This window comes from Aspergillus multicolor, assembly GCF_047715735.1.
Source record: "Aspergillus multicolor strain CBS 133.54 unplaced genomic scaffold BDW74scaffold_2, whole genome shotgun sequence".
NCBI lineage: Eukaryota > Fungi > Ascomycota > Eurotiomycetes > Eurotiales > Aspergillaceae > Aspergillus > Aspergillus multicolor.
Window position 1 is genome coordinate 2,315,277 of NW_027395953.1, and position 25,754 is coordinate 2,341,030.

Here is a 25,754-nt window from a genome sequence, read left to right on the forward strand (position 1 = left end):
TAAAAGCGCCGTATGGGGATAACAGTAAAACTGGGGAAGAGGGTGCCATGACGCAGCTCGGAAACTGGATTCCAGGTGTCTTGCGGATTCTGGAATCCGTTGACAGCCTCAACCTCAACTTGCCCTACCTCGGAAACTGGAAACCACCTTCAAGTCAACAGATCGCCACAATGCCCTTTTTATATATCGACATGGCTCCATCTGAGTCCTTCCAGCATCATCAACCAAACATCTTCCCGCCTTTACTAAACAAGCCTTTATCAAAAAGATCATCAAAATGACCCCCCACGCCAACACCAACGGCGCCGCGCTGGAAGAAACCTCCGACGCAATCGACACCGTCAACGTCCTAAAGCAGACCCTAAAGTCGCAATCGCAGTCCGAATCCGACCTCAAAGCCGCCGAGAAAGGCCTCTACGACGCCTCCGAATTCGACAAGGAAAAAGACAAGACCCAGTTCAGACAGTACGAGGACGCCTGCGACCGCGTCAAGAACTTCTACAAGGAGCAGCACACCAAGCAGACCGTCGCGTACAACCTGAAAGCCCGCAACGACTTCCACTCCAAGACCCGCGCTACCATGTCCATCTGGGACGCGATGGAGAAGCTAAATACCCTCATCGACGAGAGTGACCCGGACACCTCGCTCAGCCAGATCGATCACCTGCTCCAATCTGCCGAGGCGATTCGCCGCGATGGCAAGCCCCGCTGGATGCAGCTTACCGGGCTGATCCATGACCTGGGCAAGCTGCTTTTCTTTTACGATGCAAGGGGTCAGTGGGATGTTGTCGGGGATACGTTTCCCGTGGGTTGTGCGTTCGACGAGCGCATTATCTATGGGATGGAGTCGTTTAAGGAGAACGAGGACTTTGGGCACCCGATTTACTCTACTGAGAACGGGATCTATACGCCAGGTTGTGGACTCGACAATGTGATGCTCTCGTGGGGACATGATGAGTACCTGTACCATGTTGTCAAGGACCAGAGCACATTGCCTGCTGAGGCGCTGGCGATGATCCGGTACCATTCTTTCTACCCGTGGCATAACGCCGGTGCGTACCGGCACCTCATGAATGAGAAGGACGAGGCCATGCTCAAAGCTGTGAAGGCGTTTAACCCGTACGACCTTTACAGTAAGAGTGATGATGTGCCGAGTGTGGAGGAGCTGAAGCCGTACTACCTCGAGCTAATTGATGAGTTCTTTCCCAAGAGGGAGATTAAGTGGTAGACTCTGGTTCTCGTATCTACAGCGAAGAATTTTTGTTTTGATATGCTTGGTTTTGTAACGAGTTACGATTAGCTATATATCTGTTTTGAATATTATTTTCCTGGCCTCGAAAGATCTGAGAGTCATACTTAAGTTATATCCATTTTTCTTCCATACTTAGGCTTTTATCGTGTCCTTTAAGCTGGACCTGGGCAACCTGCAGTTTATATGTAGATATGCCAGTGGCTCTGAGGTTCCCTCAGCTCTACCTCATTTCAGATACGCGGAACCTCTCCCATACGGAGTAGCCTAGGTCAAGCCCAGTGCTTTATATTGGTGCACAGTTCAACTACTCTGTAGATAGGCCATTCGGTACTCTTAACTACAACATTCTCGTTGCTCAGCTATAGCTGGCGAGTGTCTTTGCTAATGCATAGAGCTTCTAAGCATGGCAAGTACGCAGTGCGCAGATAGTAGGGTATGAATCTATTGACAATCTAGCTCTATACCAACCAACAAAAACAAGTGCTCATAAAATAACATAGCAAGAATCATCTAAAGCTTATAGCTTATTCTTCGCCACCCGCTGCCCACTCTCATCAAAAAAGATCTTCTCCCCCGAAATCAGACTCTCCTGGAGCGCCGCCCCAATCCGCACAGCCTGCACAGCCCCCTCAAGCTTCAACGGCACGGGCTTGTCCTCGAGCACCGACGCCGTAAACTCATTCGCCTCTGTAACAAACGCATACTCAAAGCGGTCGTAGTAGTGCTGCGGGATCTCCTTCTTAATACCGCCAGCATCAAACGTCTGGACGAGGTTCAGCTGTGGCTGCGCGTTGACCGTAACCTTGCCCTTGGTCCCGATGAACTCGGACGTATCTTCCTGGCCGGCGGCCATCATGCGGCTCGCGTAGAAGTACGCCATCTTGCCGTCGTAGAATTCGACGAGGCCGACGGCATTATCGCGGTCGTTGTGCTTGCGGAGATCGGGTTCCACGGCTGTGATTCCAACGGCCGAGACAGAGCGGACCTTGGAATCTTGCCCAAAGAACCAGAGTGTAAGATCGATGTCGTGAATCGAGCAGTCGACGAAGATACCACCCGAGAACTCAGCATACGCAACGAAGAAGCCTGTGGGGTCGAGCTTGTCGCACGTCTGGCTGCGAATGACGCTCGGAGTCCCCAGCGCCCCCGAGGAAATCTTATTGTAGGCATCGCGGTACGACGCATCGAAGCGGCGCGAGAACCCGCACATGACCTTGAGGTTCGGCTTTGCGTTTGCGGCGTCGAGCACGGACTGCGAGATCTCGACGCTTGTGCTGAGCGGCTTCTCGCAGAGGACGTGCTTCTCGGCCTCAATGGCTTTGATGGCTTGTTCGGCGTGCACGGCTGTGGCGGATGCGACGACGACGGCTTCGAGGCCCTCGTGCTTGAGCATGTCGTCGTAGTTCTTGTAAATTTTCACGCCGTAGGGGGCTAGATGGACCTTGGCCCATTCGATCTCGGTGTCGTCCGGTGTGCTGGCGGCGACGAGCTCCGCGCGGGGAGTGCGCTCGAGGAAGTTGAGGGCGTGGCGCTTGCCCATGCGGCCGAGGCCGGCGCAGCCGATCTTGAGTCTTTGAGCGGTCATTGTGATATGGAGGTGTTAGGTGAGTAGGTAGGAAGTAGAGATGAGAGGGAGAAAGCAATTGAGTGGAGGGGATGCGTGGGGAAGAGAAGGACAAGGAAGATGAAAGTTACAACAGCGAGCCACGAATTTAAGTCTTGCCCAGCGCAAACAAAAGTCGGTCTGATTTCCAGCGAAGCATCGCAGGAGCAAGTCCGAGAAGCTAGAGCAACAAAGTCCGATCGAGGTGCAGCACGGAAAAGGGCTTCCAGAGGAGCAAAGGATTCCGATCTGTAAATGCGGGGAAAACTGCCCTTCCTGAGCACAGCCAGTTACGTAGGAGATCATTACAATAATATTGATCGAAAATAAAATCAGCGTCGCCTCCGCTTCTCCAGCGGGACAGTCCAGCCCTCGCCCCTCGTCCAGGCCAGTAGCTTCCCGGTGCCAGCACCCAGTGCGTTCGGTCGGGAGTCGAGGACGCACCCCAGGGTGGCCCAGCCCAGCACAAAGAGCCAGAGCTCTCCGCCTCTCCACCCTTTCCACAGCCCCCGCTTCACCCCCGCCCTCCACGCTGAACCCACCGCCGTCCGGAAAATGGACATAAACGCCGCAGTATGGCGGCCATTGTTTCCTATTTCTAGCCACGCGAACGGCAATCCCGCCAGCGCACCGCTCAGATAAAACCGCTGCGTCGGCAAAACCGACCGTGGCAGCAATGCGTTCCACAGGCACACGCTTCCCCACGCCAAGCCTATCGATGACGATAAGACCCCTGTGTTTGTGAGGATCTGTAGTGAAAGACTGTTGATCATCGAGATCGGTTGAGTTAGCCATCCTTTCACATTCAGCGCCGACCATGCAAATGCCACCGACGTGAAGAACCGCCCCAGGGTGGAAGCAGAAGTGAGAAGGTGGTGCGCGAGAGCTGTACCACAGCTTGGGCTACTAGGGTGGAGCAAGGCACAGGATAGATGAGGGATGGACGGATGTGCTGGTCCAGTGATAGCTGAGATGGACTGCAGTCCGGCAGGCAAAACGGAACCTGCTGGGTGAAGTATAGGCGAGACAAACGCCCTACCAATGTTAATAAAAGTCCTCTACCTTTATGAATTGTACTTACGGCCATCGAAGCTTGGCAATTGCTGCGATTGAGTCCACAATCTCTGTCCTCGCTGGCCAGTGGAACTCCGCTGGCAAAGTGTCCGGCCGGGCATGGAGATATGTCGGTGATAGCTTCAAGATCAAGGGGCCCATCCACTATTGGCAGTCAGTCACCATATCCAGCTCAATTCGAGGACCGGTTTACGAACGTTTGGCACAAACTCGCGATCAAACACAAACGCGTGGAACAGCTGTGCAAACGACACCGGCATCAACAGCCAGCCCCCAATCCACGACGGCTTGTTCTTCAGCCATCTCTTCTCCTCCATGGCATTGTATAGCGCCTGCAACCCCCGTGTAGACGTGTAGATGGCAATCGATAACCGAAGCTGGTTTCCCGTGCAGATTCCCAAGGCAAGACCCGCCAGGCTCGCGCCAACCGCAGGCGCATATCGCGATGTCAGCGCTTTTGAGATCCGCGGATTGCGCTCGCGGAAAGGCTTGGCTTCATCGGTACGTAGATTCGCGCGTAGTTTGACGAAAAAGCGATGGAGGAGTCGGTTCAGCAACAACATCAACGAGAGCGCGGCAGAGAAGCGGAGGATCGGAGAGCGGAGGAGAGAGGTGCGGACTTTTTCTCTATACCAGCAGGCAGTTAGCTATCCTCCTTCTCCCATCTTGTTGTAAGGTATTAAGATAGAGAAGGCATTCTTACTGCGTCGGAGCCTTTGTTATGCGACCGGCAATGAATTCGAGGAGCTTCAGCGAGAGCCCCGAACCCAGAAACACGCGCAGGGCTGCCCGCACAGCAGCTTCATTGTATTTGTTTTTCGACCGCGTAATCGCTTCGAACTTTTCTGGGGAGATGAGTCGTCCATGTATTGAGGGATACTGCTGGGCCCGTTCGTGAAGGAATCTGTACTCTTTGGCGCTCACGGAGACGGCCAGCGCGTTGCGAACGATCGGATTCACCCCAGGATCGGGTTGCGAAGCGGGCGTCATGGTGCTCCTGTCATTTGAGGGAGCTTGATGGTGGGCAGCGATCGAATGCGATTATGCGAACCTAGAGAGATTGAGAGGAGGGACAACGCGATGGATGCGGAGTTGCAGCTCGCTGATTGCTGCCCGTGACCTCGGTTCGGGCTTCAAGGCTGTGGCGTAACAGGACAAACTGACAGGTCCAACTTTCAGTCAATCTGCCCCAATAGCCTCTTTCCTGGACTTGATGCTTCTAATTGCCAGTAACTACATTGATAGTCAGCTGTTTACGCAGTAAAAGCGAGCATGTGGAAATCCCCGTATTATATACTTCATAGTAGGATGCCATCTAGAACGATTAAATCATAATCCCCGAGCATCTCTCAAAAGCAGACGATATAGCAGAAGAACATTATGCTACGGCCGAAACTCGTAAAATTCATCCCATGCAAAACCGTCATCGCCATCAAGAGACCCTGAATACAAAATATCCACAAAGAAAACAAAACAATCACCAGAAACTGCACCACCCAATCCAATGTTGACAGATGTTCTCCACGCTAGTTGCCTGCGCGAGAAGCTTGTCAACTTGATCGCTCACATTGAGCTCGTCGCTGGGCTTGAAGTCCCGGCCGGTCAGTTTCTCCCGCACTCGCGCCAGCACCTGTAAGGCTCTTGCGTTCTGTGCCTCGCGAGCTTCGTTGGGAACGCCTTCCTGAGCATCGAGGATACCGCCTTCAAGAATCGAAGGCCGTCGGTGGCGGGAGAAGTTACTAGGCTGAACGCCGTGTTCGAGGTTAACATTCGAAACAATCGATTGGCGACGTTCCGCGTTGAATGGCATCCTGTCAGGAGACTCCCGGATTCCAAGACGCCAGTTGATAAGAGGGTCGTGAATGAACTGTACCATGTCAGTAACATGTAAATCAAAAGAAGAAATTACTTACAGCCTCCAGAACAGCCATCAACGAGTCCTTGTTCTCACGTATTACCCGCATAACCGCTTCGCAAGTGATTCGGTAGCTGCCTTCGATATTGCTGACTTCCATTGCGAATGTCAACATACGCGTGAGGCGGAATGGCACACGCTCCGGATACTTCTCACGATGCATTGCAACCTCGAAGCAGTCGCCAAAATCGATGTGGACCACCTTTCCGGTCACCCGGTCCAGGAGAAGATTAGACGGGTGACGGTCACCCAAACCAAGTATGTAGCCGACCATGGACATGACACCAAGAGACCGAGTGTAGTTCGTTCGTCGCTCAAGCCAGGCCTCGGAGCTCTTACTCTTCAGCCACAAGACTCGGTACAAGTCCTTTCCAGTCGTATTGTCCATAGCGTAGCCAAAGACCTCCACCTTTTGCATGAGCGTCAGGTTGTCATAGTCCGGTGCCATTTGCAACATGATCCTGTGTTCAATGTTGAGAAGAATGCGTCTGGTCTCTCTGTACTCCTTAATCAGGGCGTGCAAGGTGTCACTGTTGGTGACCCAGCCAATGATACCAGAGTTCTGCGACAGTGGAATGGCCGGGAATCGCTGCACCGTCAGATGTCTCTTGAAACTCTCACTGTCACTATCAAGCAGGGTGTTGACCAAGCCGAACAGTTGCATGACTCTCTCATCTTGTCGAATATCTTCGTGACCCTTGAGTGCGTACATGTAGGAGCTGCCATCACTGCCCTTCAAAGTCATCCTTCGTGGTCGTTTCTTGGTTTGAAGAACGTGGAGAATAGGATCGAAACTGATAATGCGGATAATCGGCCTGCCGCTCTGGTAAGTTCCAAGAACAGCCAAATCAAGATCCACACAATCTTTGAGCTTGGGTGAGACATATTTCAGGTCTAGGGTCGAGAGCTGCGGCAGCTGTCGGCTGATTTTGCGGAAGACCGTGTAATACAGATCCCAAGCCTGGTTTAGGTCACCTATCTCTTCAGTTTCGCGGAACAGCATGCAATAATGCTTGGCCTCGGCGAGGTCGCGGCCGAATGCTTGAGCAAATGACACCTCACGCAGTGTTTCGGCACCCTTGTCAAGCATTTCATGGAGCGGTGCAAGCGTTGAGAACATTCCCTCGACGTTATGGTCACCAAAGTAGAGTCGTGAGGCTTCTTCTAGTCCTTCGTGCCAGAGTTCATGCCAAAGAACTGCGACCCGGATCAGTTCGTGACTTACAAGATCCGCTTGCTCAACCAAGTTTGCACTATGCGTCCGCATGCTTTCCATGATATTGCTTGCAGACTGCGATCGTCGAGCAACGTTCGATTTCATCGCAACTGTAAGTGGGTATACGAGAGCTTGAGGATGTGACTTGCCAACTTCGGCCAGCAAGCGGTGAACGGCGCTGCGGACCCTGAAGTTGGGCTGATTGATACGGGCGATAAGCTGGGGCGTCACAGTGAGCCATGTGTCAATATTCACAGCTGTAAATCCTTCTGTAACAACTGAGTTGACTTCCTGGTCGCCACCGTGGTTAAACCAGAGGGTAAGCAGTCGCAGAGTGTCCTGCAGAGAAGACGTTGAAGAAAGAGCAATAGACCTCAGGAATCCACGGATGGCAGGGATCACATGTTCTGTAACAATATGACCTGGAACCAAAGCCAAGTTCCCGCCGTCCTTGCTTGCTTGACTAGCAATTGTGGTCACAACCTCAAAGTTCGCCAGAGCCCATGAGTGCCAGGCTTTGTAGGAATCGCGGTTGTATCTGGTGGCCGCTGAGTACGCGTTAAGGACTTCGCGCACATGCTCCGGCCGCCAATCCCCTCGTTGTATGGCGGTTTGCCATTCTCCAAGCCTCAAGTAACTCTTCGCAAGGAGCTTTCTGAACTTGTTGACATCACCGACTCGCTCTCGCAGACCTATGATATCCGTATGACTTCCTTCTGTAATACCATTGACACCGTTGGTACCAGTATGATCGGATTGCGAAGCCACAAGAGCATTGAAACGTGTAAAGTCTTCCGTGAGATTGCCGGTAAACTCTCTCAGCATTTGAAGAGCCTCACGTTGACGGCCAGTTGCCCAGCTGAATTTCAATCGAGCGTACGTGACTTCTGGGGGCGAGATGATTCGTGTACCACCGCTACCGTCAGGGACGACTGTCTCCAGCGATGCAAGAGAGCGTTCAGCCAGACCCATCCGGTTAGACTTGCGGCACAAGTTGGCAAACTTGATCCACATGTCTAAATTCTCTCGTGGAGTCGTGACAAGAGCTCTGACCTTCAGCATACGTTGCCATACCTCCACATTCTGCTGGCAGCCGAGAAGTCGCCTATTCCAAGTTTGGCGCATTGCGTCTTGTCTCTCTGGGTCACCAACGTTCTGTTTGTAGGTGATAATCTCCTCAAGTTCAGCCAGCATCTGAACGCGGACAACCACATTGTACGCGCGGTTATATGACTCACCGAGCAGTGCTGAGAGTTCCGTGTCAAGGCCATTCCGAGCTTTCTCGATGTACATGACGGCTTCATCAAATTGGTTGCGATGGATCGCCAGAATGGCTCCAAAGAACGAACGGTCGGGAGATTGTTCTTTCATGACTCCAAGATATGAGTCCATCAATTCCCACTGGCCACGACCCCATGCAGCTGCCGCGGCTAGAGGGGCAATAGATTTCCGATGTTCCAAAGAAGCCTGATTCCATTTCTCTTGAGCCAAGTCAGACAGGACTTTCCATTCTCCAAGAGCATGTAAACAGCGCATCTTTCCCATTGTGATACCAAAAGAGTCGGGGTCAATCCTTTCGCGGCGCTTGTAGGCCGCAAGGGCTTCTTCCCAGCGTTGAAGTTTCTCAAACCAGGTCTCTTTCAGCTCAACATCCCGATAAGCCTGGGCTTTTCGAAGAATACCAATTGCAGCGTCAGACTGTTGAAGCTGATTATTGATAGTGATCAGGGCTTCTACTGCTCCAGAGTTTTGATCTTGTTCAAACTCGAGCTCTTTGTAATGAAGGGCCTTTGCAAACGCGTGACATTTGGCGGCGTATTTGCCCAGAGTGCGGATATCAATTGGTAGCGCCTTGTCATCGTGCTCCATAAACTCAGCAAGGTTTAGAAGGGTCTGGAGGATCTCTGGTGGAATGTTTGGCGAAGTGAGCGCCTTCTCTATTGACCGGACAAGCTCCTCCTGATACTGATCATACAGTTCTGTCCAGCAAGAGACGAAAGCAGCGTTGAACAGGTCTCTGGCGAGCGGCTGATAGATACCTGCTAAACTAGCACAAGCGCGCAGAGCCGGTGAAGGTGACTCCTTCAGTAACTCCACGCTGAAACGACGGATCCATTCTTGCCAATCCTCACGTGTTGACTTCTGCGATGCGTCCCAAGCGTTCTTCAGATGCTGTTGATTGACAACCATTTTCTTTTGACCAATATCAGCATAGTTGGCATCATCCGCCAACGGTGCATAGCTCTCGTCAGGGTTCAGATCCTGTGGAAGTGGATCTCCTTTTTGAAGTTTGGTCACAAGAATCTGGTAATTGACATGAGTGACTTGATGATGCTTAAGAACCTTGTTCAGTAGGTGGATATAGTGGTTAAAGTCTTGACCAAGCTGAAATATGAGAGAGCAAATGCAGTCCATGGCAGCCTGCCGTAACGCGCGGTCGTTGCCAGCAACGACGCGGGATAGAGAGTGTACAATCAATGAGGCAAAGTCGGAGACATTTACCTGCCGCGAAAGTTTGGTCAGGGTATCAATAGCTGTTTTTCGGATACTAGCTGGATTTTGAGGTCTATCAAATAGACGCACAATAGAGGGCACAATCAAATGCATGTATTCTTCCCCGCTGGCGCCGAAGACCAGAAAGCTGTGCAAGATCTTTATTGAAGGCTGGCGCTGCTGCGTGTTGTCTTTCTCCAGTGTGTCCAGCATTGGAGGAATAAGGTTGGCCAAGTATTTCTTGAATTCGCCCTCGAGAGACTTGGCTATCGCATCCACTAAAGAGAGAATGGTTGCTTGAACCTGGTAGCCGGAGTCCCAGTACTCCTGAATAACCTCAATAATCTCAGGGAGAAAGGCCCTGATGTGCTGTCTGACAATGTTGACAAGGATTGCCATCTGGTTAAAATAAGATTCAAGACGACCAGAAGGCGAGCTTCGCATAACGGAAATAAAGCCAGGAATAATCTGGGTAAGAAAGGGGACACACTTCAAGCCAAGAGTCTTGAATATCGTGACTATCGCATCGATAACAGCAGAATGGTACTGTTGAAGGGAATTCTCGCGGAGTATGTTCTGCATGAGGGTATGTATAACAACAGTTGGATAATACTCTTCGTTGGACGGAGCCAGACCCTGCATGATGAGACTAACATCTGACACTGTCTGCACCTCGTTAATATGGTGTACATCCGGTGCAGTTTCGCTTATTTGCTGGTATTTGTAGGGATCCAGAGCACCAAGGATTCCCAGAACCTTTATCGTTTCTTTGCGGAGTGATCCTGTCTGCTCCGTCTTAATGATACCGATGAGTACCGCCAGAAGATGAGGATGTTCAGTGTACGGGTCGATAACATAGCCAGAGTTGCTGGCTATTTGGCCCAATGTTCGCAGAGCCGCTTCTCTCTTCGAATGAGACGAAAGGTCCTGCAACGCATCCAGGATAATCGGCATAAGCTTGGGCAGATAGGCTTTCATATCGCTTCCCCCCACGCTTGCAAGTTCGCCCACAGCTTTTAGCGTAGTGGAAGCAACACCATGGTTGGCATCGGTCGCTTTCGGCAATAGAGTTGTAACCATGGGGTCAACATACGACCGGATCAGTTTCGTGGCATTCGAGACAAACAGGCTAATAAGCTGGGCGCTTTCTTCCTTCTGGCGCGCAGTACTTGCAAACCCAAGCCCGGTCAGCAGATTCACCAGCAATTTTCGAAGAGCTGGGAAGACATAGGCCGGGTTAACACTGGAAAGGCGCCCAATGATGCAAATAGCCGCCTCTCTAACGGCAAATACCTCGTCATTGACAGCCAAAAAAAGACATCGGATGTTTTCTGGCCGCGCAAGGTGCCGGTCGAACTTGCGATCAAGGGACCAGAGGACAGTACGTCGGATTTCGGGGTCTGGATCACCAACGCCGACCGTCAAGAGTTTATCAATGACTTCGCTCACAACTTGAATTGAATGGCTGCTTGTTTGATTGATGATGGGGTCGTGCACGAATAGTTGGCAGCAAGTAAGAGCAGCAGCTTTCCGAATTTCGGGGTTGTCGTTCTCGACGTAGTGAATAGCGACATCGCGCACAAACTCATTCAGAATATGCCCAGAGAAGTCAAAACTCCCCAAAGTATGCAGGGCTAGAGCGATCTCAGTATCAGAATGTAGTTCCTGCAGGGTGAAGTCTTTAGCAAATGATGGCAGCGGGGGTAGCCTGCTTTCAGGACAGCCTAGAGGTCGGAAAGGCGTGCCATCCAGGATCAGGCTGAGCATGTCCAGTAGCTTTACTTGGATTGTGGGCTTTATTGGTGGTATGTAATGGGCCATGTCAACAAGAGCCTGTGTGAGGGATTCGCTTAAGCCACAGGCAAAAATGGGATCGAGGAGTGACTCCATATATTTACTAAGAGCCTGCCCCACAGCTAGCGATAGCATACTGATGCATTCGAACATGGGAGCTTCGCTTATAGCAGCGCGATTCCGTCTTCAGGTTATTAGCATAAGACCGTACAAGTACAGTACTGGAAGCTGCACTTACGCCTTCAGGGCCAGTCCTTCGCGGATGTATACAATGATACCGTCGAGATATTGTGCGATTGCTACACCAACCGCATTGGCAATCTTTCCAATGGCTATGAAAGCAGCATTCCGCTCCTTTTCCCTCTTCAACTGAGCCTGAAGATACACCATGAATCTGTGCAAATATGATTCGATGAAGTCAACGGGCGCATAAGAGGCAAGGATGGGAATTGTGAAAACAACCTGAGTCCGAATTCTAGGATCCCGATGGTCCTTGAGACGAAGCACGATTTCACAAGAATTCCGATAGTGCTCATTCATGAACATAGCTCCTTTGAGGAGAAGCTCCTTGAGGACCAGGAGCGACCCATGGATCCAGTCGACGTTATTTGACTTCAAGCCTTGAAGCGCTTCCTCGTATATCCTCGCGAACCATAGCTGTCGGACCTGCATATCTCTCGCGGCAATAATTTCGAAGCATTCGCTCACTGCCTCGGCAGCAGTTTCTCGGATAAGCACCTTGGGGTCCCTGAGAGCAACCCAGATAAGTTCAAAGATCTGAGAAACAAACCCGTAGAGAAGTGTAGGGGAGCCCTTTGCGAGCTCTCGAATGACCAGAACGGCAGCGAATCGCCGGCCCTCATTTCGTTCAACCTGAAGGCTTTCCAATGCCGACTGTATCTCACTTTCAACCAGTTCTGCAGTTAGGGCACCACCAGGTTTGGCCAAGCGACCAAGTGCCCGCGCAGCGTAGACAAGCACCGCATTGTCAGTGCTGCGGAGCGCGCTCCGCAGATAGCTCGCGAACCTGGTTGTCTTCTGGGCATTGTCCACCCCCTCAAAATCGATTAACCGATCAAGCGCAAGAATGCCACCAATGCGTTCATGGCCATCATTGCCGGTGACGATGAGCTGAGCAATGCGTTGACTAAGGTGGTTATGGTATTCATTGAACTTCTCGGGGGGCCAGTCTAGAATGGAGTCCACACATCAGCACTTGATCATGGGATAAATATAGGGAGGCTTGGGATACCTCTTGAGAGGGCTACGACATGGTCGTGAAGTTCGTAGGCAGCTCGAATCCGCGTATCCTCGTTCTTAGACTTCAACTCGGTAAAGAGCCTCTGGGTGACGTCCGTGGTCAGGCCCTGGGGTTGCGCCATTCTGGATACCGCTCCCTAGCGGGGACATCTGACGGCAGCCTCTTGGGCATTCAAGGTGACGACGGGAGCATGAGCGCAGGGAGTCGAGGCAAAGAGTGAGACTGTAAGACAGAAGGAGAGGCGGTTTGGGACCTGGAGGTTAGAAGGCCTGGAGTTGCGTTCCGCTCGTGGTCACGCACGGACCAATGGTGCCTGGGGCACGAACTTCTGCGTTACCGTACCTACCCAGTATTACCCTCACCTTCTCTCACATCCATTGCTCCTTTGTGTTACTGCAAGATATGAATCATTTCTCCGTCCCTGGCAGGGGCCGTATAATCCAGTCTTATCTGGCATATTGGGTCTCTTGAACAGACCCAATACTGTATCTGGCAATAAATGGCAAGGCTACTATCTCCTTCCTTCTGTTTTCCTGTCCCTAACAGTCATTGTTAGTCAAATTCGCCGTATTTTGAATCGGTGTGAGACTGTGAGTCAGTCCTTCCTACCCGGGCCAAGGATCAGAAATCTCCGACAGATTCTGACCAAACGGGCCATTTGCAGATGAAGCTGTCATCCGCTTCTAAGAAGGATGCAGGGTCGTTCATTGCAGTAAATCCTCCAAGTGCGTTTATGATTCCTCGGTGACTTAGAAGCCTCTCATATATTGGACCTGCTATGCTAACCATGGTCTCACTAGCACAACCGTCACCAAGCACATGCCACCTGTCTTCCACCGTGCTCGTAGACTACTGGCGGCTCGACAGAAAGGTCCCGGTTGCTGCAACGATTCCTCTAGGGGAAGAAAGAAAGAAGAACAAAAACTCTCGCAATGGTACTGTCACTGCTCAGTCAGCCGCAGCAACCTTGCAATGGCTTTCCTCGACGAAGCAGAAGAGCAGTGACGTTTTGGGTTGACCATTGGATTCGATCTGGAAGCAAGGTCTGTTGCGATGACATCTCCTTCCTTTGAGAAGCAGAAGAGCAAAGACCTTCACAGGCACCTCAACTTCTCTCGTTTGAGCCTACAGCCGCTCTCCAAGACAATGATTTCGTTATGGACAGGCCCTACACTGGCCACCCAGGCAAACAAGCGCCAGGTACTTGCGAAAGGTCCAATGACGGCCCTGCAGGGGTCGTACCCCACTCCTTTACGCAAGTTACGGGCTCTGGCTCGCAGCCGGATGTGAAAGAACAGATGAACACTGGAGAGACGTTGGGCGACCATTCTATCATGGTCGTACCCCACCCCTTTACGCAAGTGGCAGGGTTCTGGCTGGCAGCCAGGGGAAAAGCACGATGTATTGATTTCATTCAACATCACCAAATGCTGAGCGCATCAGCAAAACATACTGGAACTCAGATAGGCGCCGTCGATATTCGCAAAGATCTTTAGGTTTTGAGGCCGGAAGGAGAATCCGGATCTTCTCCAAATTGATCAAGACTTCTGGTGATAGAAGCTCCGACAACTAGCGGACTATGCCAGCAAAATTGAGGAAGCAAGCCATCTTGGGCTCAATACCAGCAGTTTTTTGGAGGTACAACCATCAATCTACTTCTTTTCGCTTGGAGGGTAATCCCAAGTACATTTCAACAACAAGCTCGTGTTCGGAAAAGCTTCAGACTCAAAGACAGACTGATGGAGCGGATAACGCCAACTGCCAGGTCATCACCAAAAGTGGCGGTATTTTTTACTCGCGCTTGCTATCAGATTTCACTACCTCCAACGATCGCTATTTCGATATGGATGTTGATCCTGTTCTTAGAAATGTCATGGACTACAAACTTTATCAAACTCGCCTTTAAACACTCCGATGGCATACTAGGCCAATCGCACCTATACGGAGTACATCAACGGGTAAAATATGAACTTGAGGCGAGGCTACAAAACGGATTCTGAACTCAGACTCGTTGTATTTAAATGAACTATCCTGTCAATGTGAACCTAATTCATGCTATCCAATCTCAGATAAATGCCCCTAACTCCAATAATCTTCTAGTGGTTTTTCTTGGGTTGTGTTTGAATACTTGATTGAGATTGCGACTGTATCCACTGCGAAGGTTCACGGTGAGGTACAACCCTTAAGTACAAGATTTGGTCTCACTGAAGGAGCAACTTATGCTCCGTGCTTGAGCAGGTACTGTCAACCAAAGAACTAGTAAACGGAAATTGAAACGCAGAGCATCAAAGTTCAATTAGAATTAAGACTGAGGCTATTGAGAACGCTCGTGGTGGAACATAAACACACCAGGACTATCCTTCACCCGATAATAAGAACGAACGGAAATGTATTGTGCAAAAGCTACATGGAAACAATGACAGGGTCAATAGGTACATGGAACAAACGCTATATTCGAGAGGAGATCGAGGCGATCACAGAACGGAGTGAGGGCGAACAATACAGGGTCGGGCTGAAAGTCGTATTAATCCATATACCATGCGAAAATTAAGATGTACCAGAAACAAATCTTCTATCCATCCCGTCTCCTATCCGGTATGTCGAGCTCGTAGTGTAGCAAGGGGGGAGAAGTGAACGAGGCGCATAATGAGTCTCGCCTAGAGTAAATCAATCATCAGGTGGTCATTGTGGGTTCGATCTGGGAAGCTTAGCCCACGTCAAGGTCGTCATCAAGCATTAATTGAGTCAAGGGCTGGATGTTCTCAGTTATCCCATCCGACCCAGCTGCGCGGCATCACTCGCCAGACCTTGCACTCGCCGCTGCGAAGGTCATCGAGCTTGAAGCTTTCCATTTTGACCTTCTTGCTTTCGCGACCCTGCTCCCAAGCTCGGATCTTCTTTTTCTTTCCATCCCAGTCAACCACGATACCGACGTGGTCGGGTTTGCCGACCTCGGCGCTGTACTTTTGATGCATTGTTCCGCGATGTCCCTGGAAGCGCGCATTACGGAAGCTCACGATATCACCAGGGCGGATCTCATCATGTTGCTGCACGGAAGCATTGGCCATGTTGGAGTAAACCAAGGCACCGTATGCACGGTTGCCTACAGGGCGAAGCGCATCTGACAACGGGACTAACAAGTGTTTAACGAGCCCGAACGGTGTGCCATCTGCTACAGTAGTGTTTTGGATTGCGTTGACGCCCTCCGAGACGCGAGTGCCCACTTGAACATGGGCATTCTCAAGCTGATCCTGGCGAGGCGGTAGAGGAGGTTGCTCATGGCGTTGCTCCAGCACTGCATCGGATGGATTGCGGGCGTCGAAGCTCACCGTAATAACGGTCTGAGAGTAATCGCGGAACAGAACGTACACGTCCTTCGTGACTGTAGTCTTGCCACCTCGCTTTGAGGAGCTAGACTCTTCAAATTCAAGAAGGATATCCTGACGACTTTGGAGTACTGGAGGCGGGACGTTTGGCTGAGCCCACCACAGCGTGCCCTCAGCTAGATCGAGGTCCATGGCAATGAAACCTTGGTCAAGTGATGGACGGCCCACATCCATAGACCTTCGCACGGCAGGTTGCGCCCTCGGAACATCTAAAGATGCACGGTTACTTAGCGGAGTTGGCGGCGGCATCACTGCTGGGGGTTGGCTATGCGGAGGAGGAGCCGGGATTTCCGGAGCTGCCTGTACAGGGGAAGCGTCATACAGATCGTCCGAGTCATACTCTTGGATGGGAGGAGCTGGTGGAGGGGGCAGATCTGGTCGAACCGTCGATACAGGGGCTGCCTTAGGAGCAGGCAGTCCATGCTGCGGCGATGTATAACGGTAGGGGTCATACTCATCATCGTCATCGTAAGAAGGTTCCCTCTGAGGCTGAGGCGGAGGCGGAGGTGGGGCTCTGGGTGCGTCTATAGAAGCCCTACCGGAACCGGAACTCCTCGGCGGCTGGGGAGGCGGAGCCCTAGGCACGTCTATAGAGACTCTGCCGGAGCCGGAACTCTTTGGCGGTTGGGAAGGTGGAGGAGGCGGAACTCCCCTTGGGGCAGAGAGTGGGGGCGGTAATGGACGGTTGTCGGGCGGGTTGCGAGGGGATTGAAGAGACTGATCATCGGTGACAATGCCTTCATCGAGGCTGGAATCCCGGCCGTGTGCTTTTAATGCATCCTTGAATTTTGCACCCGAGGCAATGTCGGTATCATAGTCACCATCATATTCGGTGACTTCACCTTCAACATCCTCTCCGACCTGTCGAGGGTGTGGAATACTGGTCCGGCTATCAACCGTGGAACTACGTCGGATAGGCCCTGGAGGTGGCGGTGGAGGCTGCCGAGTTTGACTAGGAACAGGCGGGATGGTTTGTGGTACAGGTGGAGGAGGTCGACTTAGTCTCTTCTCGGAAGAAAAAGTTGGCGACTTTGGGGAAGTCATATCATAGGTCGATGAGCGACGGGAGTCGATGTGATCCGGCACTGAAGGTGCTGGCTCCGAAGGGAAATCTGTAGCGGCAGCGTTCAATGACAGGGTCTTCGTATGGACAGAAAGCTCATCATCAGAGTCCTCCCCGCCAGATGTAGGGCTCCTTAAAGGAGGAGGGGGCATAGGGCGTCCTGTGTCTAGGGTTAGCGAAAAGGGCAGAGGACGGCTGTTTTAACCACTTACCTCCCGGCACTGGAGGAGGGGACGACGGTAAGCCACGAGAGCTCGACGGCGGAGTAGGACGGGTATCCATTGGAGGAAGTGGGGGGAGCACTGGATGTTCTGGAAAGGTGACTATTAGCATTGAGGAACAGTTACTGGAGGAATTTCGACATACCGTGAGGCGTGGGAAGCGGCCTGTCAACAGATCGACGAGGGGTTTCCTCCACGGACTCGCCGTCAGACTCTTGCGCAGCATCTGGAGCTCCGGATGCACCATGATGTTCGACCGAAGCAATCGATCGTGGCTCCTCGTTCTTCTCAAAGGTTGGAGAAGCCAATGGAGATCTTACAGTGTTCATGCCAGGTAGAGCCATTATAGGAACAGGTGGTGCACTTGGTGTCGCGGCGGTCTCCGATTCAACAGAATCTCGTTCAGGCTGGGCAGGGGCTTTAGGCTTTCGGGATGCAGCTCCTGGTGCCGGCATCCCACCAGGTGGACCAAAGAAGCCCATCATACCCATACCGCCGCTCATCTTGGCCATTCTCTCGCGAAGTTCCATTTTCCGCCTGACTTCAGGATCTATATCTTCCTCTTCATCCTCTTCTTCCTCCTTAAACTCTTGCTGTGTCTGCTCCTTCGCACCCTCCTGGCCCTCATGCTCTTCTGCCAGCTTCTGGGCTGGAGGCTCACGCTGAACCGGGGCGCGAGAACGATCTTCCAGGTCTTCTCTTCCTGTAGAAGTCTCATCGGCATCCTCGGTATCTGTAGCAGCAGAGTCATCTGCGTCATTCGTGTCACTTGTGAGGTCTAGGGCTGCGGGATGCACTGCTGGTACAGCAGGAGCATTTGCGCTCTTCAACGTTTCTACGCTATGATCCCGGCCAGGCTCTGGGGACCCAGGAGCTTCATGTTCTGTTTCTGCTGTAGTCAATCCCTCTTCCTGGGTTTCGGAGCGCTGCTTCTGCGGAGGTCGTTTAGGTTTTTCTTTCTTCTGGGTAGCCTCAGCGTGGCGAGCAGCTTGTTCCATCTGCTGCTTTTGCAGAAGAGCAATCCGTTCCTTCAAGCTTGTTGGCTTGGGCTGATCCTCGGCTCCCTCCTCGGCACTCTCAGCGGGCGCAGGTCGACTCTCAGGAACAGGTGGCTCGGGCGCCGGCCGATCTCGGACTTCGGGGTCCTCTTCACGCTTATAGGGCACTGCTGGTGTCTCACGAGGCGGCGGGACATAAGAGTTCTTGCTCGGTGGGGGCGCAACGAATGGTTTCTTGATAAACGACTGGGAAGAGTAACCGCCCGGCTTGAATGGCGCAATCGGGGGCGCTGCGGGTTTATTGAAAGCGGCAATGCGGTCTTTGAATGAGGAGCCACTGGGCTTCTCTGCTACAGCAGGAGGCGGCGGCTTTGACGCAAGCTTAGGAGCGGGAGCAGGAACAGGCTCACTAGGCTCTTCTGGAGGACTCTGCACTGCGGGAGCTGGGAGAGCTGGGGGAGCTGCTGGAGCGGGCGCCGGTGCCGGCTTGGGAGGTGCGGACTCAAGGATAGGCGACTGTTCCACAGCGACGGGCGGGGACTGAGGGGGCGGAGGTACAGCTCTCGTTTCCGGCGGCGGGGGTGTCACCTCTTCCTCGGGCTCAAACGAACGAGTCTCCGCTACAGGCGATTCAATCGTGGCAGGTTCAAGGGACGCAACAGCCTCGGGTTCCTTCTTTGGCCTGTTGGGGCGCGTCGGCCGTGGAGGAGCAGGGGGTTCATATTTCTCCACGAAATTTTTGGGGAAGATACCCTCTACCTTGCTCCCGGCCTCACTGACATACTCGCCAAAGTACCATTCATCGTCCTCCACAGCAGTAACTGTTATGATTTGACCGATGGCAAAATTAAGGTCGTCCTCGTGGTCCGAAGCATATTCGAAAACCGCCTTGACCGTGAACGGCGGGCTAGACATTGGGGAAGCCGTCCCTCACACGGGGAAGTTGGTACAGGGGAGGTGCGGACCGCGATGGAGCCAAGTGGAGGGAGGGGGCTTCAAGTTAGGTAGCTAGACAAGCGGTGCGACACTGGCATTAGCTACCTGTAGATTCAAGAGAGATCGGATGAACGGGAGCCCATGCAGAAGCGCTGCTTCGGACGTTCAGGGAGAAAGGAGGAATAGCATGTCAGACGGGTTGACGTATGTCGGGTATGGCTGCGTCGTGGGGTTGGTGTGCGGATGTGAGAGGTGGGAATGTGACAGGTAGAGAGCACCGGCTCGAGAACGAAAGTATGGTTCTACTTACAGAATCGCAAAGGCAACTATAAGCTGCCACGATAAGTCTCAAGGGCAGATGCCAAGGGTGGAAGTAAACAAGGACAAATAAAAAGAGGAGTGGCAGGAGGGTTGGAGTGAGAGCGAGACGGAGGGAGGAAAGAGTAAAGCGTAGTAAAGACCGCCTGCTTCTGCTCCACCAACGGCACGATCGGCGGCTAATATGACGGAGTGAGCAGGCAGAAAAGAAATACACTGCCACGATTTGTAGGGAGCAGGAACGTGGTGTAACAGGCGAGTCGCAGATGGGCGAACTGGCTGTTTCAGAGCTTTGGCTTAAACTCTGTGCCTCGTCGTCATGGATTGAGCTTCTACAGCTGCAATCCGGGGCCTTCTGCCGACCCGACCGTCTGTTCCCCCCTTCGTGCCTGTTCCAACCTCCACCCGTGAAATTAATCTTCAGTTTCATCTCATCAACCTACGTTAACGCTAACAGCGCCATCAACTCTCAACCATGTCATCCGATAAACCCATCCTAAAGACCTCCATTCCTTCGATGCATGCAGCATCCGCTCGACAATCAAATACAAGCCCACCCAAATCACGACCCAGCAGTGCCCGACGCTCGCCACTGAAACCCAAGCAGAAGCCCTCAAAACCCGAGACGGATCCTCGTCATCTGGCAATCGCTCTCCACCATGCCCATCGCATTCAAGCGCAGAAAAACGCGCAAGATGTTATCCTTGACCGTATCCTTGAGCTGCTCACCATCCCATCCTCTCCATCCGCCGACCCTGCCGCCCCATCCGCTGAAGATGCACATAAATTTAAAGCCGCCCTAGTTCCCTTCCAACCTGCAGATTACGACAATATGATACAGGAAAGGAATATTGAGGGTCTGTGTGGCTATGGGCTCTGCCCGCACGAGCATCGCAAGGAGAACTCAAGGGGTGCGTTTCGGATAACCTGGGGCGCCAGGGGTAGCGGACCTAGAGGCCGAGGACGGGAGATGAACATAGTCCCTAAAGAGCTGTATGAGATGTGGTGCTCGGATGAGTGTGCTGAGAGAGCCATGTACGTCCGAGTCCAGCTTGCGGCGGAACCTGTATGGGAGCGACGAGCAGACGACCTTCGAGGAAAGGAGCTCCTCTTACTTGAAGAAGGCAGATCCGGAAAAAGAAAGAGCGCAGTTAGGGACTCAACGAGTGTCAGGGATGTCCTTGGTCAGCTTGACAACCTTCACATGGATACTACGCCGGAACCAAGTGCGGTGGCGGACGAGATTTCGAAATTATCGGTCAGAGACGATACTCGCTCGCGGGAACTCGCGATGGAACGAGGCGATCAAAATCCAGCACTCCAAGGTGGCAGGGTGAATGTCAATATCCTGGAAAAGACGGATGTTGGACAACCCATTGCGCCAGAGATGCGACCAGGAGACGAAAAGGGTGGCTCAATCGAAGGATACATGCCCAATGAATCTTGAGGCTATTTTGTGGCGTTCGTTGTTTTGTTTTTTTTTTTTTTTTTCAAGTTTATTGAGGCGTTCTACAGGCAGATACCCAAGAATATGTAGGCACAGCATACGTACCTCCTCAATAATAAGAGATCATTTTAAGTGCGAATGTGCAACACCACCAGCTGACAGGCCGGCAGTATACGCAGGCTACTCATACGTATGCCCCGTGGGAAACACCAGCCACACAGAAGCAATGCCGAATGTGTAAAAGCACGCCGGCTAGCAGCCCAGCAGCAATCTCACAATCCCTCCACCTACGTGTCTTCCGTAGAAGACCCAAAAGACACGGGAGAAATATTGGCAATCAAGCGTCATCCCGAGGGAATCGGCGACACCTTTCTCAGCAGCAACCATGTTCCATTTCTCATATGCTGTTCCTAAAAAATGTACCGAATCCGGCACGCCAGCCAGGGGACAAATAAAACAAAGTCGGACAGTCACAGACCAGACCACAGATCAGCCGCGTAAGATCATTAAACTTTTTTTCCGGTTGTCCTCTAAGCGCGGAAGCGGCGAGGGCGCTCGGGCTGCTGCTGGGTAACAGCAACGACGTTGACCTTGAGGTTGTCGAACTAGATATCAAGTTAGGGGTTGATGTTCCTGGATTGCATGACGGAAGCAAACTTACGCCGAGGGACTTGAGGAGGTCCTTGGTGTCGGTGTCGACGTCGAGCTGGCCGGACTCGGTCTGGGAGACGTCGAGAGCGGAGATCTCAGGGACGTACTGGTCCTTGCGCTCACGCTCCTCCTCCTGGAGCTTGAAGGAGATACCGCGGACGGGACCACGCTGGATACGCTTCATGAGATGGGTGGTGTAACCAGCGATCTAGACCGAATTAGTGCCTGGTTCTATTCCGGTCGCATTTCTGACTCTCTATTGTCGGAATCGCACTAACCTTGTTGCGAAGACGCTTGGAGGGGATGATAGCGATCTCATCGCAGACACGCTTGTTGGTCTCGAAGTCGAGGGTGAGCTTGGGGTAGTAACGCTCGATCACGACCTTGGCGGAGCGCTTGACGGTCTAATTTTTCTCGCGAAAAATTCGTCGATTAGAATCTGAATCGCTGCTGCTTCGTGTTCATTCATTCAGCAACTCACCTTAGTCCTGACACGACCCATTTTGGCGGTTGTTGGCTGGCTGGTTGATTGACGGTTTGCAAGCTGGAATTTGAGATTGTGGTAGGTCTAGTCGGGTATGTCGTCTGGTGTGCCGGCCCTTGCCCTAACACACCGCCCACGTGCACTTGTACTCGCTGAGTCATCTATCCTGCACATGCCCTCGTGTACATAGTACGATCCAACAAACTGCCCTATTCATTTGAACATATACACAATAGAGCCCGACCTTGTAGCTCATATAGTGTCATATATATTCAGTAATAAAACAAGATGAAGGCTATACATTTGAAACCCGAGCTAATCATACAGTATCTGGGAGGCAGCGAGCAGACCGAAGCTTTAAAACAGTAAAATACAGCAACACCAACGCGAACCTTTATCGAGACTGGATACTCTTCATAACGCTACTTGCAACGTCCTTAGTAGAAGTTTCCTGTTTTGTGGTTGTAGGGGCGCGCCACGAATGTGTGCGAGCCTGATCCAACCTAGGGACTGTTTGACTGCCGGCGTACTTGTGCTCACCCTTGCTGTACCGTTTACCGTAAGAAGCGGTGCGATCTTGGAATCCGTATGGTTCTTTGGCTTGCGGCTTAGCGCGGTGGCTTCCAAGGTTAATTCGCCCAGTCGAGTTGATAGAGGCGCTGGTGGGTGTGACATAATGCTTGGCACCACCGGGTACGGATGGGTCAAAGACCGTCAAACCTTGGGGAACATTGTTTTCCGCGAATGACAAAGAAGTCAAGTCGTCTACCGCAATACCAGCGACACCGAGGACGGCTTTACCACCCTTATTCTTGACTTTGCCCCTAGGTCGCAAAACACGTGCCTGGACGGGCTTCTGAGACTCCTGAGGACCGTACGTCGGGTGATTATAGACCGAAGCATTCGACCTAGCATAATACAGGCCAGCTGAAGGATGCGTCATGGGCGGCCCAGACATCGCGTATTCCGTAGAAGACATCTTAGTCGGGGGCGTCTGGTAGTACTTCTTCTGGGACATCCGCTCGCTGGGCACCGGAGCAGTAGCAGGGAGATCCAACAGCTCATATACCACAGGACCAAGATCAGACGAATTCCCACGCAGTTTCTTTAGGTAGTTCTGGAACTCTTCCTCTGCAGGAGCCGGTAAATTGTCCAAGTCCTCGCCCTTGTCTTGAGCCTCCTTCCTGATCTCGGCGGATCGTGTCTCGAAGAAGCGCTCCTTAAGTTGAGACAGCAGTTGAGGTTTCTGCTTTTGTACCTTTTTCAGGAAAACCGCAAACTCCGCGTCCGTGAGACCTGTAAGCCAGGGACCAGTATGCCTGAATCGTTTCGTGTTTTCTTCATTGAGATTCTCGCTCGCCTCGGTGTTGTCGAGTTCCTGTTCAAAGACACTCTGGTGTCTGTGTGCTAAAGTTGACCCAAAGGAGACCTTTGTAGGGAGGGAAATTGCCAGATTGAGTTCTTGGAATTTCTCCAAGGTGACCGTGTGGTCCGCTGCGGAATCGAAGTCTGTGACATGCTCGAAGGTATCCAACTCATTGATTCTCACGACAGGCCTCGAAGACTTTTCTGATGTCGACTTGGCAGGAAGTGGTCTCTTCAGACCCCAATCTCCTCTGGATAATGACGCAGCCGGTGTGACGATGGATGCTCGGATAGGGTGAGGGAGGGTTGCGCTGTCGGATTCGGCATAACTTCTCGAGGTTGGCGGGGCCACAGGGGTAAGAGCCTGTGGAAGTGCAAAGAGACGAGAGTTCCGCAGCAGCTTCGCTGTCGGCGATAGCCTTGCTGCTGACACCATGTTGTTCGAGTACAATCGCTTCAACACTCGACACGCGGAAGAATTTTGGATTCGGGCCCCCGGAGATGCCAGGACCAAGAATCCTACGGTGGGCGTCTGCACACAAAGCGCAAGTCCTACGGTACGGTACGCCAACATCCGCAGCCCACAACTTCCAGACAAAACAAATCTAGATTTTTTTTACTGGAAACCAATTTGCATGCTTTATCCTTCATTTCGCTTGAGATTCGCTACCTAAGTCTAACTCCCCTAAGCACCATTCTCCAGCAGCGTCTTAACCGTATCAACTACCGACTCCTTCAGCCCGCGGTATTTGAGACCCAAGACCTGCGTTGATTTCGAGTTGTCGTAACCATACACATCTTTAGGGATGTCGCTGGGGGCATCATTCGGTGGCAGTCTATCGTCCAACTCAGGATATGCGTCGCGGATGATGTCGACAATATCCTTGTTCGAATAGTGACCAGCCGTGATGAAGAACCGCTGCGCGCCAGCCTCCGATACCTCAATAGTTCTGATATGAGCCAGCGCAACATCACGGACGTCGACCCAGAGGAACGTGCCCGTGGGTGGGATTGACTCTTTGTTGAATCCTCGCACAAGACCACTGATCCGCGCATTGGAAGTGTTGATTGCGTCAAGCGAGCTCAGGTAGTGCACGACGGGACCGAGGACCAGGGGCGGGTTGATGGTTGCAAGGTCGAAGTTGGGCTTCTCCTTCTCTACATAGTCCCAGGCAGCTTTTTCTGCAAGTGTCTGATGGACGTTCATTGTCAGCCTGAAGTTCGATGGAGATCTAGCGGAAGCGGGTCATGGGTACCTTGCTTGCTCGGTATGTGTTGGACGAGTCCAGGCCATCTTCCCAGGTCACAGGGTTCCAGCTCTTCTCACTGTAGACCTTTTCGTGGCTGTTCGGGTTGATGATCGCTGCGAAGGACGAAGTGATCGTCACCCTTTTCACGGTAGGTGCGTAGGCCTTGATAGCTTTCAGGATGCCCGTTGTTCCCTTGATTGCAGGGTCGAGGAAATCCTTCACGGGATCCTGGACATTGAAATGGAAAGGGGATGCTGTGTGAAGGACATAGTCGAACGGCGGATCAGACTTGACAGCCTTCTCGTTTATCAGCAAATACAACCATATAGAGATTGACCTGAAGCGAAGGGGATAGATTCATACCTCATCAAAAGCGCCATCCTGCGCAACATCCTTGACGATGACATAGGAGAGCTTCTCCTTCGGCAAATCCGGATGCGCCGCCAGGATCTTATCGCCCTTCTCTTCAGACCGGACTGTGGTCACGACATCGAAGCTGCGGAGAACTGCAGTCAGCTACCTAATCTCCAGCGGCGGTCAGATGTTATCCATGAGAGCAGACACTCACCCGCGCTCCAGCAACTGATCAAGAACATGAGCAGCAATGAAGCCGCTGCCTCCTGGACGAGTTGAGCCCGGTTAGCTACCAAGGTTTCCCGGCTATACTCGGCAATCGGAGTGTCCCTGGGTAGAAGAAGCACATACCTGTCAATAGCACCTTGGGCATGATTGAATAGATGAACTAGGTGGTTTAGATTCCGTTGCGAGTGTCAAATTTCCTGTCAGACAACGTACCAGCACCTGTCTTTAAGTAGTCCAGTTGCGATGGCTCATGGCGTATGCGTGTCGCAGTCAACTATCAACTACCCCTCTCCAACACCCCCACCATGGTCCACATTCAGTTATCCTTCCAACGTGATAGGGTGCCATTATCCATTGCAATAAATCGCGTTGTACAGACGGTTCTTCGCGTCAGTCTCGTAAGCTGACGCGGATTATAGCGGATCTATCACTATAACCGGTTGAT

General features: G+C 52.2%; 9 protein-coding genes across 9 annotated transcripts; 3 read left to right on the forward strand and 6 right to left on the reverse strand.

The window, feature by feature from the left end:
- Positions 1-301: 301 nt before the first annotated feature.
- BDW74DRAFT_145053 (inositol oxygenase) lies at positions 302-1,294 on the forward strand. Its single transcript, XM_073723146.1, has one exon. The coding sequence runs from the start codon at positions 581-583 to the stop codon at positions 1,226-1,228; it is 648 nt and encodes a 215-aa protein (XP_073589160.1). The 5' UTR covers positions 302-580; the 3' UTR covers positions 1,229-1,294.
- Positions 1,295-1,678: 384 nt separating this feature from the next.
- BDW74DRAFT_51892 (putative NAD binding Rossmann fold oxidoreductase) lies at positions 1,679-3,012 on the reverse strand. The gene has a single exon (XM_073733032.1). It carries the CDS (start codon positions 2,835-2,837, stop codon positions 1,770-1,772), a length of 1,068 nt encoding a protein of 355 aa, XP_073589161.1. The 5' UTR covers positions 2,838-3,012; the 3' UTR covers positions 1,679-1,769.
- BDW74DRAFT_51891 (uncharacterized protein) lies at positions 3,013-4,984 on the reverse strand. Its single transcript, XM_073733031.1, has 4 exons — positions 4,633-4,984; positions 4,127-4,556; positions 3,937-4,073; positions 3,013-3,890 (listed from the first exon to the last, which is right to left on the reverse strand). Exons 1-4 carry the CDS (start codon positions 4,917-4,919, stop codon positions 3,188-3,190), a joined length of 1,557 nt encoding a protein of 518 aa, XP_073589162.1. The 5' UTR covers positions 4,920-4,984; the 3' UTR covers positions 3,013-3,187.
- Positions 4,985-5,200: 216 nt separating this feature from the next.
- tor (putative TOR pathway phosphatidylinositol 3-kinase TorA) lies at positions 5,201-12,835 on the reverse strand. The gene is made up of 4 exons (XM_073723147.1): positions 12,600-12,835; positions 11,586-12,537; positions 5,843-11,531; positions 5,201-5,796 (listed from the first exon to the last, which is right to left on the reverse strand). Exons 1-4 carry the CDS (start codon positions 12,727-12,729, stop codon positions 5,407-5,409), a joined length of 7,161 nt encoding a protein of 2,386 aa, XP_073589163.1. The 5' UTR covers positions 12,730-12,835; the 3' UTR covers positions 5,201-5,406.
- A 190-nt stretch (positions 12,836-13,025) lies between these two features.
- Positions 13,026-14,640, forward strand: BDW74DRAFT_145058 (uncharacterized protein). The gene is made up of 4 exons (XM_073723148.1): positions 13,026-13,110; positions 13,165-13,198; positions 13,273-13,333; positions 13,409-14,640. Exon 4 carries the CDS (start codon positions 13,766-13,768, stop codon positions 14,102-14,104), a length of 339 nt encoding a protein of 112 aa, XP_073589164.1. The 5' UTR covers positions 13,026-13,110; positions 13,165-13,198; positions 13,273-13,333; positions 13,409-13,765; the 3' UTR covers positions 14,105-14,640.
- A 7-nt stretch (positions 14,641-14,647) lies between these two features.
- On the reverse strand, positions 14,648-19,296 carry BDW74DRAFT_51926 (SH3 domain protein). The gene is made up of 3 exons (XM_073733033.1): positions 17,424-19,296; positions 17,270-17,368; positions 14,648-17,217 (listed from the first exon to the last, which is right to left on the reverse strand). Exons 1-3 carry the CDS (start codon positions 19,189-19,191, stop codon positions 15,371-15,373), a joined length of 3,714 nt encoding a protein of 1,237 aa, XP_073589165.1. The 5' UTR covers positions 19,192-19,296; the 3' UTR covers positions 14,648-15,370.
- Positions 19,297-19,710: 414 nt separating this feature from the next.
- Positions 19,711-21,033, forward strand: BDW74DRAFT_145061 (Rtr1/RPAP2 family protein phosphatase). The gene has a single exon (XM_073723149.1). The coding sequence runs from the start codon at positions 20,006-20,008 to the stop codon at positions 20,975-20,977; it is 972 nt and encodes a 323-aa protein (XP_073589166.1). The 5' UTR covers positions 19,711-20,005; the 3' UTR covers positions 20,978-21,033.
- On the reverse strand, positions 21,009-22,164 carry BDW74DRAFT_145063 (40S ribosomal eS17 domain-containing protein). The gene is made up of 4 exons (XM_073723150.1): positions 22,110-22,164; positions 21,907-22,032; positions 21,639-21,836; positions 21,009-21,582 (listed from the first exon to the last, which is right to left on the reverse strand). The coding sequence occupies exons 1-4, from the start codon at positions 22,128-22,130 to the stop codon at positions 21,508-21,510; spliced, it is 420 nt and encodes a 139-aa protein (XP_073589167.1). The 5' UTR covers positions 22,131-22,164; the 3' UTR covers positions 21,009-21,507.
- A 342-nt stretch (positions 22,165-22,506) lies between these two features.
- On the reverse strand, positions 22,507-25,454 carry BDW74DRAFT_165476 (bifunctional aldehyde reductase/mitochondrial ribosomal small-subunit protein Mrp51; the record flags this gene model as incomplete). The annotated part of the gene is made up of 6 exons (XM_073726421.1): positions 22,507-23,939; positions 24,171-24,669; positions 24,734-25,024; positions 25,091-25,223; positions 25,296-25,347; positions 25,433-25,454. The coding sequence occupies 6 exons, from the start codon at positions 25,452-25,454 to the stop codon at positions 22,507-22,509; spliced, it is 2,430 nt and encodes an 809-aa protein (XP_073589168.1).
- Positions 25,455-25,754: the final 300 nt, after the last annotated feature.

Excerpts from the sequence above, each read along its gene's own strand:
- BDW74DRAFT_51891 (XM_073733031.1), bottom strand. The coding sequence starts at position 4,919 with ATGACGCCCGCTTCGCAACCCGATCCTGGGGTGAATCCGATCGTTCGC. Across the intron at positions 4,074-4,126 it reads ATCGCGAGTTTGTGCCAAAC|TGGATGGGCCCCTTGATCTT; the intron begins GTTCGTAAACCG and ends GACTGCCAATAG. Across the intron at positions 3,891-3,936 it reads ATTGCCAAGCTTCGATGGCC|GGCGTTTGTCTCGCCTATAC; the intron begins GTAAGTACAATT and ends TAACATTGGTAG.
- tor (XM_073723147.1), bottom strand. The coding sequence starts at position 12,729 with ATGGCGCAACCCCAGGGCCTGACCACGGACGTCACCCAGAGGCTCTTT. Across the intron at positions 12,538-12,599 it reads TGTCGTAGCCCTCTCAAGAG|ACTGGCCCCCCGAGAAGTTC; the intron begins GTATCCCAAGCC and ends ACTCCATTCTAG. Across the intron at positions 11,532-11,585 it reads GAAGGACTGGCCCTGAAGGC|ACGGAATCGCGCTGCTATAA; the intron begins GTAAGTGCAGCT and ends AATAACCTGAAG.
- BDW74DRAFT_145061 (XM_073723149.1), top strand. The coding sequence starts at position 20,006 with ATGTCATCCGATAAACCCATCCTAAAGACCTCCATTCCTTCGATGCAT.
- BDW74DRAFT_51892 (XM_073733032.1), bottom strand. The coding sequence starts at position 2,837 with ATGACCGCTCAAAGACTCAAGATCGGCTGCGCCGGCCTCGGCCGCATG.
- BDW74DRAFT_145053 (XM_073723146.1), top strand. The coding sequence starts at position 581 with ATGTCCATCTGGGACGCGATGGAGAAGCTAAATACCCTCATCGACGAG.
- BDW74DRAFT_51926 (XM_073733033.1), bottom strand. The coding sequence starts at position 19,191 with ATGTCTAGCCCGCCGTTCACGGTCAAGGCGGTTTTCGAATATGCTTCG. Across the intron at positions 17,369-17,423 it reads GCCGCTTCCCACGCCTCACG|AACATCCAGTGCTCCCCCCA; the intron begins GTATGTCGAAAT and ends TCACCTTTCCAG. Across the intron at positions 17,218-17,269 it reads CCCTCCTCCAGTGCCGGGAG|GACGCCCTATGCCCCCTCCT; the intron begins GTAAGTGGTTAA and ends CCCTAGACACAG.
- BDW74DRAFT_145058 (XM_073723148.1), top strand. The coding sequence starts at position 13,766 with ATGGACAGGCCCTACACTGGCCACCCAGGCAAACAAGCGCCAGGTACT.
- BDW74DRAFT_145063 (XM_073723150.1), bottom strand. The coding sequence starts at position 22,130 with ATGGGTCGTGTCAGGACTAAG. Across the intron at positions 21,837-21,906 it reads CCAAGCGTCTTCGCAACAAG|ATCGCTGGTTACACCACCCA; the intron begins GTTAGTGCGATT and ends AATTCGGTCTAG. Across the intron at positions 21,583-21,638 it reads ACCTCCTCAAGTCCCTCGGC|TTCGACAACCTCAAGGTCAA; the intron begins GTAAGTTTGCTT and ends CTTGATATCTAG.